The 14,651-nt window shown below is 43.2% G+C and overlaps 1 protein-coding gene and 1 non-coding gene across 2 annotated transcripts in view; both read left to right on the top strand.

Moving 5' to 3' along the window:
- Positions 1 to 14,651, top strand: part of LOC105491292 (splicing factor 3b subunit 3) — a 53,744-nt gene that overhangs the window by 1,363 nt on the left and 37,730 nt on the right. Inside the window, exons 2-6 of the mRNA XM_011757535.2 lie at positions 3,461 to 3,600; positions 5,955 to 6,281; positions 7,796 to 7,968; positions 9,264 to 9,405; positions 12,756 to 12,868. Coding sequence (XP_011755837.1) covers positions 3,531 to 3,600; positions 5,955 to 6,281; positions 7,796 to 7,968; positions 9,264 to 9,405; positions 12,756 to 12,868 — 825 coding nt within the window. The 5' untranslated portion in view covers positions 3,461 to 3,530. The remainder of the gene's footprint in view (positions 1 to 3,460; positions 3,601 to 5,954; positions 6,282 to 7,795; positions 7,969 to 9,263; positions 9,406 to 12,755; positions 12,869 to 14,651) is intronic.
- On the top strand, positions 6,590 to 6,668 carry LOC112428322 (small nucleolar RNA SNORD111). The gene has a single exon (XR_003020357.1). It is a non-coding gene; the product is annotated as a small nucleolar RNA SNORD111 (small nucleolar RNA).

The raw sequence follows: 14,651 nt of genomic DNA, 5'->3' as shown, positions 1-14,651 counted from the left end.
ATATGTTTTTTGTTTGTTTGCTTTGTTTTTGAGACGAAGTTTCGCTGTCGCCCAGGCTGGAGTGCAGTGGGGTGATCTCGGCTTATTGCAGCCTCTGCCTCCCGGGTTCTAGCTGTTCTCGCGCCTCTCAGCCTCCCCAGTAGCTGGGATTAAAGTCGTGTGCCACCACGCCCGGCTAGTTTTTGCATTTTTAGTAGAGGGGTTTTCACCGTTTTGGCCAGGTTGGTCTCGAACTCCTGATCTCAAGTGACCCATCTGCCTCGGCTTCCCAAAGTGCTGGGATTACAGGCGTGAGCCACCGCGCCCAGCCTGGTATATAGTTTTTCTAGTACTGGACTCATCCTCCGAAATGCACCTTCCTCCACTACCCAAGAATTAAAGTGTTGCTGGAGAACCTGAATCCAACTAGGTTTGGAAAAAATGAATTCCAAAGGTTTGTAATGGATTGAATCAGTTATAAGGAAAGGGGAAAGTAGACTGTTCTCGTCAGCTACAAAATATGAAAAGTAACGGGGGGAGCTGTTCAAGGATTCAGAAGCAGCTCCTAGCTTCCTCTCTTTTGCTTTTTTTGTTGGTTGGTTCTCCACTCCCTGGTCTTTCAACCTCGGTCCTTTTTGTTTGTCTTTTCCTGTGGTCCTAGAACATTAAAGATGTACCTTAGTCTCAAGTAGAAAATTTTATATCTCTTAGGACCCATTTCTAGCCTGGAGGATTTATCTTGCCACCCTGCTTTTGCCCAGCCCAGAAATAGTAGTTATTTATGAGGACGTTTCTTCCTAATTCTGTCCTCGTTTAACAATAAAATCAAATCTGTATGTTAATTCTATACCAATGAAGCTGGATTTCTCAAGGTCCCGTGCTTTATTTTTTTAATTTGGGACGAGGTCTTACTCTGTTGTCCAGGCTGGAGTGCAGTGACGCCATCTTGGCTCACTGCAACCTCCACCTCCTAGGCTCAAGTGGTCCTACCACCTCAGCCTTCCAAGTAGCTGAGACCACAGATGCGCACCACCACACCTGGCTAATTTTTTGTATTTTTGGTAGAGATGGGGTTTCCCGGTGTTGCCCAGGCTGGTCTGGAACTCCTGAGCTCCTGAGCTCAGGCAGTCCGCCCATCTTGGCCTCCCAAGGTCAAGTGAGCCACCGTGGCTGGTCTCCTATGCTTTTGTTTATAAATAATTGCACTGGGGAAACATAGTTTATTTTGTAGTGGTATCTATAGGTATAGTTTTGGGTAATTATGGCAGAGGTACAGTTTGTGCTGTCTTCAGTCCTATTTGCTGAGAAAGAATCCTTTTCTGTGACTGTATACTTCTTTAGGAAGGCCGCCTCCTGACGCAGCAGAAATGGTTTTGTTTTAGTTTTTGGTGATGAGTAAGTTGAAATTTTAAATTCTAATCAATCCTTGAATATACAGTTATATAAGAGATGCAAATGAAAAGTACACTTAATAAACCAATTTTCTGTAGATTAGCAAAGGTCAAGTCTTAACCATTTTGGCTAGTTGTGGGGAAATGGGGACTCATACATTGCTGGACATGTAATTGGACGTCTCTTTGAAAGGCAGTTCAGCAGTACCTAACAACTTTTCAAATCTATGAATCCCTCAATCCAACAGTTCCATTTACAGGAATTAATTTTAGAGACATACGAGCATATGAATGACCTACATACAAGGGACTTTCTTTGTAGCAGTATTCGTAATAGCAAGAGATTGGAAACACCTGAATGTTAGGTGGGCTATTGGCTAAATGAATTATAATATGCCCATTCATTGGAAAACTGTGAGACTGCAAAGTAAAAATGAGATAGCCCTTTGTTTATTGTGCAGATAAAGTAATACGAAATAAGGTGCAATATAGTGTGAGTGTATGAAATACAGTACCCAACCCTTGGTTAAAGGTTAAAAAGGGTTAATAAAGTGCAGTATAAGCCAGGTGCTGTAGCCCCAGCTCCTTGGAAGGCTGAGGTGGGAGATCACTTGAGCACAGGAGTTTGAAGCCAACCTGCCCAGCATAGTGAAACCCCGTCTCTACGGTATAAATGTATGTTCTTATTTGTATATATAAAAAATATCTGAACGGATACGTTATAACTTGGTAAACTAGATTCCCCCAGGGAGAACTGGATGGCTAGGTAATGGGTTGGAGGGAGCTTTTTGCTATGCTTTTGGGTGCTGAATTATGTTAATGTATAGCTTATTGGAATACAAGTAAACCGAGGTACTTAGTTTTTGTGACAAGTTGCCTAATACTGCATTAATGTTACAGATTCCAGCTTGCAACATTTTTACCATTTGTTAAGTGACCTTGGGCAGGTGATTTAATCTCTGCACTTGAGTTTTCTTATCTATAAAATAGGTATAATACTGCAATTTAATAGGATTCCTGTGAGGTTAAAGGGAAAATATATGGCATCTTGACTTGTCGTTTAGAGGGCGCTCTTAATTAAAAGTATGTTGTTTGTTTGTTTATTTTTTTGAGACAATGTCTCATTCTGTAGCCCAGGCTGGAGTGCAGTGGCACCATTTTAGCTCACTGCAACCTCCGCCTCCTGGGTACCGGTTCAAGCTATTTTCCTGCCTCCGCCTCCTGAGTAGCTGAGATTACAGGCACTCTCCACCATGCCCAGCTAATTTTTGTATTTTTAGTAGAGACAGGGTTTCACTATGTTGGCCAGGCTGGTCTTGAACTCCTGACCTCATGACCCACCTGCCTCGGCCTCCGAAAGTGCTGGGATTACAGGTGTGAACCACTGCGCCTGATCGTATATTGTTTCATTTTTTGAAACGGACTCTCACTCTGTTGCCCAGGCTGGAGTGCAGCGGCATGATCTTGGCTCACCACAACCTCCGCCTCCTGGGTTAAAGTGATTATCCTGCTGCAGCCTCCTGAGTAGCTGGGGCTACAGGCACACAGCGTCATGCCCAGCTAATTTTTATATTTTTAGTAGAGACGGGGGTTTCACTGTGTTGGCCAGGCTGGTCTCGAACTCCTGACCTCGTGAGCCACCATGCCCGGCCACATATGTTGTTTCTTTTTTTTTTTTTTTTTTTTTTGAGACGGAGTCTTGCTCTGCCGCCCAGGCTGGGGTGCAGTGGCCGGATCTCAGCTCACTGCAAGCTCCGCCTCCCAGGTTTACGCCATTCTCCTGCCTCAGCCTCCCGAGTAGCTGGGACTACAGGCGCCCGCCACCTCACCCGGCTACTTTTTTGTAGTTTTTAGTAGAGACGGGGTTCCACCGTGTTAGCCAGGATGGTCTCGATCTCCTGACCTCGTGATCCGCCCGTCTCGGCCTCCCAAAGTGCTGGGATTACAGGCTTGAGCCACTGCGCCCGGCCTGTTGTTTCTTAATAGGGCTTGCTCTACTGGTTCTGCTGTCCTCATCCAGAATTTCCCATACAGAAATGTCTGTTGAAGTAATAGCCTCCCAGCTATTTTTCTGTTTTCTATTTCCTTAGCTTTCTTGGACTCAGTACTGTTGGTGTAACCAAGACCTGGAGGTCTGGGTGACTCAGATTTCCTGCAACCATGTTTCTGTACAACTTAACCTTGCAGAGAGCCACTGGCATCAGCTTTGCCATTCATGGCAACTTTTCTGGTAAGTTCTCTTGTTACCATCTTTTGAAATTTTAAGTGAATTAATACATATCTTGTTTAGTCTCTTGGGCAGGAAATGTTTTCCATTTATGACAAAGCAGTTGGTAAATGTAAACAATTCAGATTATGAGATGAGGTGTTAAGTTCTGGTGCATTATCTGTTACCTATTTCAGATGCATTTCCTAGCTCACGTTGTGCAATGATTCTTGTCAGGGCACACAATTCTTGGCTGCTTAATTGCGGTGAGACACACTGAGATGTGTAAGACCTGGTCCTTGATTTTGAATTTGACATCAGGTTGGGTAAAAAGAATGTCTAAAGGTGTTTGTCAGGTTATCAGAGAGTAATTTAAGTAAAGGGAAGGTTGGACCTTGGTTTAGTGCTTGAAGAGATAGAACTTTTGTATGAGAGAAAAGGGAAAGTGCAATTTAGGTAGGGAGTGCTGCTTGCATGGAAACAGATCATTTGCTTATGTTCACCATGTGGGGGATATTTTTGTAAAGATGGATTAAGGCCAGGTTTGAATTGTGTGAAATTTCAAATATTGGATTAGGAAATATAAATACGAAGTTACTGAAAGCGAGATACTAATCTTTATAAAATAAAAACTTTTTCTTGCCATTTGCAGATTTAACATTTGTGAGTCAATCCAAGTAATGCAGGAGGTTCATGATTGTGTAGAGTATGACATAATTTTGTTGAGGTTTAAATCTGAATACTTAATGTGTGATAGTGAGCAGCAGCCTAACTGACCACACAGCATTCATATTTCATGTTATTTTCTCTGATCCTCATTATGGCTCTTTCTGTGGGTTTGAGGCTTCATTTGGGTAATTTAGTTGTTCTTTGCTGCATTTGATTAAGGAAATACGTATATGGGAATTTGGAGATTTGTGACTGACTTCACTATGTGATGCAATGAATCTCAGCTGGAGTTTGGATAGAATTTTTGAAAGCATTTTTTTTTTTTTTTTCTCGAAACAGAGTCTTGCTCTGTCACCTAGGCTGGAGTGCAGTGGCGTGATCTTGGCTCACTGCAACCTTCGCCTCCTGGGTTCAAGCGATTCTTCTGCCTTAGCCTCCCGAGCAGCTGGGATTGCACGCGTGCGCTGCTACGCCTGGCTAATTTTTTGTATTTTTAGTAGAGACGAGGTTTCACCATGTTGGCCAGGCTGATCTCGAATTCCTGACCTCGTGATCCACCCACCTTGGCCTCCCAAAGTGCTGGGATTACAGGCATGAGCTACTGTGCCCGGATGAAAGCACATTTTTAATACTAATTTTATCTTTCAGATTCCTTTTCCAATTCAGTCTTCCTTTTTATCTAAAATGATAGAGAAGTTTTCTTTTCTTTTTTTCTTTTTTTTTGAGATGTAGTCTTGCTCTGTCGCCTAGGCTAGAGTACAGTAGTGTGACCTCAGCTCACTGCAACCTCCGTCTCCCAGGTTCAAGCGATTCTCCTGAGTCAGCTTCTCAAGTAACTGGGATTATAGGCACGTACCACCACACCTGGCTGATTTTTGTATTTTTAGTAGAGATGGGGTCCCACCATGTTGGCTGGGCTGGTTTCAAACTCCTGACCTCAAGTGATCTGCCTGCCTCAGCCTTTCAAAGTGCTGGGGCTGGGATTACAGGTGTGAGCCACTGTGCCTGTCCTTTTTTTTTCCGAGACGGAGTCTCGCTCTGTCGCCCAGGCTGGAGTGCAGTGGCGTAATCTCGGCTCACTGCAAGCTCCGCCTCCCGGGTTCCTGCCATTTTCCTGCCTCAGCCTCCCCAGTGGCTGGGACTACAGGCGCCCGCCACCTCGCCCGGCTAGTTTTTTCTATTTTTTACTAGAGACGGGTTTCACCGTGTTAGCCAGGATGGTGTCGATCTCCTGACCTCGTGATCCGCCCGTCTCGGCCTCCCAAAGTGCTGGGATTACAGGCTTGAGCCACCGCGCCCGGCCTTTTTTTTTTTTAAAGGGAAGAGGTCTTGCTGTGTTTCCCAGGATGGAGTGTAAGGATTATAGCCCACTACATTCTCTGAACTCCTGGGTTCAAACTGTCCACCCTCCAAAGCTTCCCAAGTAGCTGGGACTAGAGGCACATGCCATCACTCCTGACTAATTTTTTTTTGAGACGGAGTTTTGCTTTGTTGCTCAGGCCGGAGTGCAACGCCGCAATCTTGGCTCACTACAACCTCCACCGCCTGGGTTCAAGCGATTCTCCTGCCTTAGCCTCCCGAGTAGCTGGGATTACAGACATGCACCACCACACCTGGCTAATTTTTGTATTTTTAGTAGAGACAGGATTTCACCATGGTGGGCAGGCTGGGTTCTGGTTGTTTATGATCTCTATTTTTTGGTGATCTAGGAACCAAACAACAAGAAATTGTTGTTTCCCGTGGGAAGATCTTGGAGCTGCTTCGCCCAGACCCCAACACTGGCAAAGTACATACCCTACTCACTGTGGAAGTATTCGGTGTTATCCGGTCACTCATGGCCTTTAGGCTGACAGGTGGCACCAAAGACTACATTGTAGTTGGCAGTGACTCCGGTCGAATTGTTATCTTAGAATACCAGCCATCTAAGAATATGTTTGAGAAGATTCACCAAGAAACCTTTGGCAAGAGTGGATGCCGTCGCATCGTTCCTGGCCAGTTCTTAGCTGTGGATCCCAAAGGGCGAGCCGTTATGATTAGTAAGTGATTTACTCTACTTGCTGTGTGTGCTTAGTTTAGGATAACAATGCTGTGATCTTGGTGGTGTGCCAGTTCCAGTTAATCACTTACATGGGTTTGGCATCATGTTTGGATTTACTCTAGGTTTAAAGTTGCATTTCTTTTTAAAAGAGTTGTATTTTCTTTTAAAACAATGGGAAAAATCTTAACGTACTTTTCTACTTCCCATCTAGTTGGAAATGAGTGTTTTTCAGTTTCTTTGTCTTTGGCAAAAAGACTAAAATGAAATGATCTTATGTTATTAGACAACGAATTTAGTTGCGTTCTTCAGCCTGAAGTGATGATTCACATTCATGTCTCTTCTCTGATAAATTTTTGAAGACAATTTTGTGTATCTGATCAGGCCTCTAGAGGGCAGTCCTCTCTGAGTAGTCATAAAATTGTTAGATCTAATTCAGAGAATAAAACTAATGATAATTTTATGAATTACTGTTTTTCAGTATCCTTAAATCTAGGACTCATTAAAAAATTTTGACTAGTTCGTGGGATATTTAAGATCCGTATTAGGAAAGAGGGGGCCACCACGATGCCATTGTCTTTAAAAAAAAATTATTTATTTTTAAGAGATGGGTGTCTCAGCCGGGCACAGTGGCTGTTTATTTTTAAAAGAGATGGGGGTCTCACCCAGGTGCAGTGACTCATGTCTGTAATTTCAGCACTTTGGGAAGCCGAGGTGGGAGAATCACCTGAGGTCAGGAGTTCGATACCAGCCTGGCCATAATGGTGAAACCCTGCCTCTACTAAAAATACGAAAGTTACCTGAGTGTGGTGGCGCGTGCCTGTAATCCCAGCTACTTGGAAGGCTAAGGCAGGAGAATCGCTTGAACCTGGGAGGCAAAGGTTGTAGTGAGCTGAGATAGCGGTACTGCGCTCCAGCCTGGACAACAGAGTGAGACTGCATCTAAAAAAAAAAAGAGAGATGGAGAACTCACTATGCTGCCCAGGCTGGTCTTGAATTCCTGAGCTCAAGCAATCCTTCTGCCTTGGCCTCCCAAAGTGCTGGAGTTACAGGCTTGAGCCACTGTGCCCAGCTCCATTATTGCTATTCTTTTTTTTTTTTTTTTTTTTTAATGAGACAGAGTTTCACTCTTGTTGCCCAGGCTGGAGTGCAGTGGTGCGATCTCAGCTCACTGCAACCTCTTCCTCTCGGATTCAAGCGATTCTCCTGCCCCAGCCTCCCAGGTAGCTAGGATTAGAGGCATGTGCCACCACACCTAGCTAATTTTTTGTATTTAGCAGAGATGAGGTTTTACCATGTTAGTCAGGCTGGTCTTGAACTCGTGACCTCAGGTGATCCACCCGCCTCAGTCTCCCAAAGTGCTATTCTGATGATAGAGAACAGAATCCTGAGTTGTTATGCTTGTAGAGTTACTGCTGTTAATAATGATTAAAAGAAAAGCATGATGTGACTCTAGTTCTGTAAGTGTCTCTTCTCATCTGGGAATCTTGTATGTTTTATCTCCTTCAACTACAGGTGCCATTGAGAAACAGAAATTGGTGTATATTTTGAACAGAGATGCTGCAGCCCGACTTACCATTTCATCTCCCCTGGAAGCCCACAAAGCAAATACTTTAGTGTATCATGTAGTTGGAGTAGATGTTGGATTTGAAAATCCAATGTTTGCTTGTCTGGAAATGGATTATGAGGTAATGGGGACCCTGTCTCTTTGCATTTCTTTCAGTCACCTCGTTGTTTTTTTAAAGATTGTTTTCTTCCTTGTGCATATGTGTTTTTTTTGTTTTGTTTGTTTGTTTTTTGAGACAGAGTCTTGCTCTGTTGCCCAGGCTGGAGTGCAGTGGCAGTCTCAGCTCACTGCAACCTCTGCCTCCTGGGTTCAACTAACTCTCCTGCCTCAGCCTCCTGAGTAGCTGGGACTACAGGCACTGCCACTGCGCCCAGCTAATTTTTGTGTTTTTAGTAGAGATGGGGTTTCACCATGTTGGCCAAGCTGGTCTCCTGACCCCAGGTGATTGGCCCACCTCACCCTCCCAGACTGCTGGGATTATAGGCCTGAGCCACCTTGCCCAGCCCCTTGTTCATGTCTTAATTCTGTCCTGCTAGCACATCTTCTCCATATTCCAAATGCCTTACTGAAATTCTTTGGGATGCTTCAGAGGTTAACCAACTATTTAATAGTCTTTCTCTGATTTAAGTAATCTCTCTATGGAAACGAGATATTTATTGGGAAAAGCTTCATGAAAAAGGTGAAGCTGTGTTTAAGGTATTTTTTCACAGAGCATACTATTCTTTGCCTTGAATGGAAGGCAGTGTTCTCTAGTAGAGAGATCCCTGGATCCAGAATTTGGAGATTGCAGTTCTCATTCTAGCTCTGCCATTATCTTATAGCATAAACTTTGTCAAACTATTTGGCGTCAGCCAGGTATGGTGGCATGTGCCTATAGTCCTAGCCGCTTGGGAGCCTGAGGCCCAGGAATTCTAGGCTGCAGTGAGATAAGATTTTACCACTGTGGTCAGGTGCAATGGCTCATGCCTGTAATCCAGGCACTGTGGGAGGCCGAAGCGGGCGGATCACCTGAGGTCAGGAGTTTGAGACTAGCCTGACCAACATGGTGAAACCCCGTCTCTACTAAAAATACAAAATTAGCCAGTCGTGGTGGCGCATGCTTGTAATCCCAGCAACTCGGGCGGCTGAGGCAGGAGAATCGCTTGAACCCGGGAGGCGGAGGTTGCGGTGAGCTGAGATCGTGCCATTGCACTCCAGCCTGGGCAACAAGAGCGAAACTCCATCTCAAAAAAAAAGAAAAGATTATACCACTGTGCACTGCAGCCTGGGTGACAGAGTGAGAACCTGTCTCTCAAAAAAAAAAAAAATGACGTTTGTGGACGTCTGTTTTCTCATTTGTAAATTGGAGTCCTGATGTACTTTCTAGATCTTCGATTTTATGCTGCTGATTAGTTTTTATGCCACCGTTCTCTGTAGGAAGCAGACAATGATCCGACAGGGGAAGCAGCAGCTAATACCCAGCAGACACTTACTTTCTATGAGCTAGACCTTGGTTTAAATCATGTGGTCCGAAAATACAGTGAACCTTTGGAGGAACACGGCAACTTCCTTATTACAGGTACTTTTCTTTCAGAGCTGCTTTGTACCCTTTTACTTGGTTCATTTTATGCCCAAACCTAATAGGTTTTACTTAAAGGGTTTGGGAATTAATCCATTTGTTGTGAACCTGAATACCTTGTCTATCTTTTGGACAGGTTAGAAGTTCATGTGGTGGAGTGATTTTAAAAAGTGTTGGGGATAAAGAGTGTTTAGCTCCTTAATAACTCATTTCCTACTGAGGGCAGGGAAGAGAAGTTGAAGGGAGCAGTCGGTTTGGAATATTTATTACTATTAGTTGTTGTGACAGTTTGACTGTAGTCAGTTTTTCCCCCTCTTTCAAACCTAGCTCTTTGAAAAGCCAAATGAAATGGACAAACCCAACAAGATAAAACCTGTGATTATGAAAACTTAAACAAAATGGAAATATTTTTGAAGACGATTACCAGATTGATCCAAAAATAAATTAAGAACCTCAATAGACCAGCATTAGAGAAATTGAAGCAGTAGCCCAAAGTCACTCCCAGAAGATTAAGGTCCAGGATTTTCAGGAAAGCTTTTATTTTTTTGTTGAGGGACATATATGTATTCTGTTTTAAAATAAGTTTCTTGGCTGGGCGCAGTGGCTCATCACCTATAACCCTAGAACTTTAGGAGGCTGAGGCAGGAGGATCACTTGATCTCAGGAGTTTGAGACCATCCTGGGAAACAAGGTGAGACCTTGTCTCAATGAAAAAATAAATATTAAAAAAAAAAAAAAAGTAAAACAGATTTCTCCAGAGTAGAAAAAGAGTAAATGCTACTGTACCACTCTGTGAGTCTAGTATGACTACAATATCGAAACTGGATGGACAGTAACAAAAAAAATTTGCAGGCTGGTTCATATGGTTGTAGATAAGAAAAGCGAACATTCCAGCAAATCAGATTCAGTGTTTTAAATGCACATAGCTAAGTAACGTTTTTGGAGGAGCTAAAAGATGGAAAATACTTTCACAGTTGGAAATCAGTTCATAGTTGGAAATCAGTTCACCATTGGGAAATCCACATTACTATTTCATTATATTAAAAGATTAAAGGAGTGCAGCTACATTTGTGGTCGTCTGCATTTCAGCAGGCTTGGGGAAAACTGATCTGTTCTATTTTGAATCATTTGCACTTGAATTGATGTCTAAAATAAGATGTTTGGGGAAGATATTGGAGAATAAAAATAAAGGACAGCACTTTGAGTATTAATCTTAGAGATTGTTAATACGTTAAGCAGATGACTTACGGAAAGTGGATTACACATCTCATTACTTGTAACATATTACCATACCTTTCATTCACAAGGGCTTTTTCATTCTTTCAACACATTTTTATTGAGCCTTTGCAATCAGTATGTGCTAAGTCCATCTGCTGGATCTTGGGACTTCAGTGGTGAAAAATTAGATGTGGTGCCGCCTTTATGCAAGATTGAGTCTAGTGGTGAATACAGATAAATAACCAATTACCAGAAACTGTGCCAAATGCCATGATAGCACAGAGAAGATCCCTAAACAGGGAAAGGAAAGGAATGTGTTACAGAAAGCTTGCTGGAGTCTCTAAGCTGAAACCTGAGGGCTAGTTAGGAGTTAGCTAGGTGCAGTTGGAGTGGGAGAGGAAGTTTCAGTTGTTTTTTTTTTTTTTTTTTTTTTTTTTTTTTGAGGCGGAGTTTCGCTCTGTCTCCCAGGCTGGAGTGCAGTGGCCGGATCTCAGCTCACTGCAAGCTCCGCCTCCCGGGTTTACGCCATTCTCCTGCCTCAGCCTCCCGAGTAGCTGGGACTACAGGCGCCCGCCACCTTGCCCGGCTAGTTTTTTTTTTTGTATTTTTTAGTAGAGACGGGGTTTCGCCATGTTAGCCAGGATGGTCTTGATCTCCTGACCTCGTGATCCGCCCGTCTCGGCCTCCCAAAGTGCTGGGATTACAGGCTTGAGCCACCGCGCCCGGCCAGGAAGTTTCAGTTGTAAGCAAAGGGAACAGCATTTACAAAAGCCTAAATACAAGAAATAACGTGGTTCATTCAAATAATTAAAAGCTCATTATGATTTAATTAAGGGACTGGGATAGGAGTAGGGGTGGGGTGAAAGCTACTGAAGGATTCTAAGTAGGGAAATAATCTGATAGATTGACAACCTTAGATTAATTGCTTATACTTTGGCTAATGAAATGGAAGATATTAAGACTGAAGGCAGGAGACTGATCAGGACATTAAACTAAGAGATACTGGTAGCTGCTATGGAGGTAGAATCAATAGGGCTGTGGGAGGAGAGAGAATTGAAGGATTATACTCAGGTATCTGGTTTGGTCTGTTAGTTGATGGTAGTATTCTCTAAGGTGGAGAATCTAGGAGGTACAGCAGGGTTGGGAAGGAACCTGAGTTTGTTTATGAACACACTGTTATTTTATTTTTATTTTTTTGAGACGGAATCTCGCACTGTCACCCAGGCTAGAGCGCAGTGGCATGATCTTGGCTCACTACAACCTCAGCCTCCTGAGTTTAAGCAATTCGCCTGCCTCAGCCTCCCGAGTAGCTGGGATTACAGGTGCCCACCACAATGCCTGGCTAATTTTTGTATTTTTAGTGGAGATGGGATTTCACCATGTTGGCCAGGCTGGTCTCGAACTCCTGACCTCAGGTGATCTTCCTGCCTCGGCCTCCGAGAGTGGTGTGATTACAAGTGTGAGCCACTGCGATTGACCTATTACTTTATTTTGCTTATTTTATTTTATTTTATTTATTTATTTTTTTGAGATGAAGTCGTACTCTGTCTTCTAGGCTGGAATGCAGTGGTGCCATCTCAGCTCACTACAATCTCCACCTCCTGGGTTCAAGTGATTCTCCTGCCTCAGCTTCCTGAGTAGCTGGGGTTGCAGGCATGCGCTCCCACACCTGGCTAATTTTTGTATTTTTAGTAGAGATGGGGTTTCACCATGTTGGCCAGGCTAGTCTCGAACTCCTGACCTCAAGTGATCCTCCTTGGTCTCCCAAAGTGCTAGGATTACAGGCATGAGCCACCATGCCTGGCTTGAACACACTGTATTTTAAAAATACCGGTGGAAGGTCCATGTCCAATAGGTGATTTGATGTATTATACATCTGAAGATGAGAACTGCATTTGGGTTGACGGTAAACATTTGGATACGTTATCCAGGCTGATCAGACCTTCTATGTAAACACAAACTGTGCTTCATCCTTATCTACCATGAGCATAAGGGAGGAGAAACACTTGAAATGTTTCTTAGCATTAGGCACATTACCATCATGAAGTTGTGCTGAAAGAGAGGAGGAATTGAAAGCTGAAGAAATTCATGTCTATATCAAAGTCCCTGCTAAGTTTTATTTTCTCTCACAGTTCCAGGAGGGTCAGATGGCCCAAGTGGAGTACTGATCTGCTCTGAAAACTATATTACTTACAAGAACTTTGGTGATCAGCCAGATATCCGCTGTCCAATTCCCAGGAGGCGGGTAAGATCTTTGATATGAGAAGAGAGAGATTTGTGTTTTAATTTTTGTGATTACAGTGTAGTCTCTTAGTTTGTTACCAAGTTAGTTTTTTTGTGAAGTAAAAAAAAAAATTCAGTGACCCCGGGACAGGGACATAAATGTTGTTTTTAATAAAGTTGCTAAAATATTTTAGTAAAAGCCAAACAAATTCGTTTAGAAAGGGAATTAAAACTAATCTAATATCTATTTCGGAGGAACCTATGGACAGTTATTAATTTGAAATTCCTGAACGTTTCTAGTTTGGAGAAACCAGGCATATTTGTTAGAGATAGGTTGCCTTTTATTCTGTTTTGCTTGTTTTTTTCCAACATTTTTATTTTGAAAATTCCAAAATACAGAAAGTTTAAAAACAATAGAACAATGAATTCCCACATGCCTGTCATTTAGATTAATCAGTTATTAATATTTTGCTACATTTGTTTTTTCTTTTTCATGATATGTCCATATGCTTTTCTAGGTTAAGCAATTTGAAAAGAAGTTACAGGCATTATGATGCCTCACTCCAATAATCTTCTGAGATGACTCCCGAGAACAAGGACATTTTCCTATAGAACCAGATTGCCAATATCATACCCAAGAAATTGTAACATGTTGTGTAGTACCGTTACCTTATGTTTAGTTCATATTCATATTTCTGTCATCCCAAAAAGTTCCTTTGTAATTGGCCTTTAGTCTCCCTTAGTTTGGGATATTTCCCTCTCACCTTTTTTTTTTTTTTTTTTTGAGATGGAGTCTTGCTCTGTTTCCCTGTTTCCCATACTGGAGTGCAGTGTTGTGATTTTGGCTCACTGCAACCTCAAGTGGTTTTCCCACCTCAGCCTCCCAAGTAGCCAGGATTACAGGCGTTCACTGCCACACCTGGCTAATCTTTTTTGTATTTTTATTTTTTGTATTTGTATTTTTAAATTTTTATTTATTTCTTTATTTTATTATTATTTTTTATCTCTGCTTATTGCAGTCTCCACCTCCTGGGTTCACGCGATTCTCCTGCCTCAGCCTCCCGAGTAGCTGGGACTACAGGCGCCCGCCACCACGCCTGGCTAATTTTTGTTTGGTATTTTTAGTAGAGATGGCATTTCACCATGTTAGCCAGGATGGTCTCAATCTCCTGACCTCATGATCCGCCCACCTCGGCCTCCCAAAGTGCTGGGATTACAGGCGTGAGCCACCATGCCCCGCCTTATTTATTTATTTTTGAAACTGAGTCTCTCGCTCTGTCACCTAGGCTGGAGAATAGTGGCTCAGTCTCGGCTCACTGCAAGCTCTGCCTCCTGGATTCACTCCATTCTCCTGCCTCAGCCTCCCGAGTAGTTGGGACTACAGGCATCTGCCACGCGCCTGGCTACTTTTTGTATTTTTAGTAAAGACGGGGTTTCACCGTGGTCTCGATCTCCTGACCTCATGATCCGCCCGCCTCAGCCTCCCAAAGTGTTGGGGTTACAGGTGTGAGCCACCGCACCTGGTCCCCTTTTTGTATTTATAGAGACGGAGTTTGCCATGTTGGCCAGTCTGGTCCCAAACTCCTGACCTCAAGTTGTCTGCCTGCCTTGGCCTCTCAAAATGCTGGGATTACAGGCATGAGGCGCCCTGCCAGTCTGAGCTAATTTTCTTTTTTTTTTTTTTTTTGAGGTGGAGTTTTGCTCTGTTGCCCAGGCTCGAGTTCAGTGGCGCAGTCTTGGCTCACTGCATCCTCGACCTCCCAGGCTCAAGTGATCCATCTCAGCCTCCCAAGTAGCTGGTACTA

This window comes from Macaca nemestrina, chromosome 18 (genome assembly GCF_043159975.1).
Source record: "Macaca nemestrina isolate mMacNem1 chromosome 18, mMacNem.hap1, whole genome shotgun sequence".
Classification (NCBI taxonomy): domain Eukaryota; kingdom Metazoa; phylum Chordata; class Mammalia; order Primates; family Cercopithecidae; genus Macaca; species Macaca nemestrina.
Note: the sequence above shows the minus strand (reverse complement) of the source record. Positions and strands in the feature narration are given on the sequence as shown.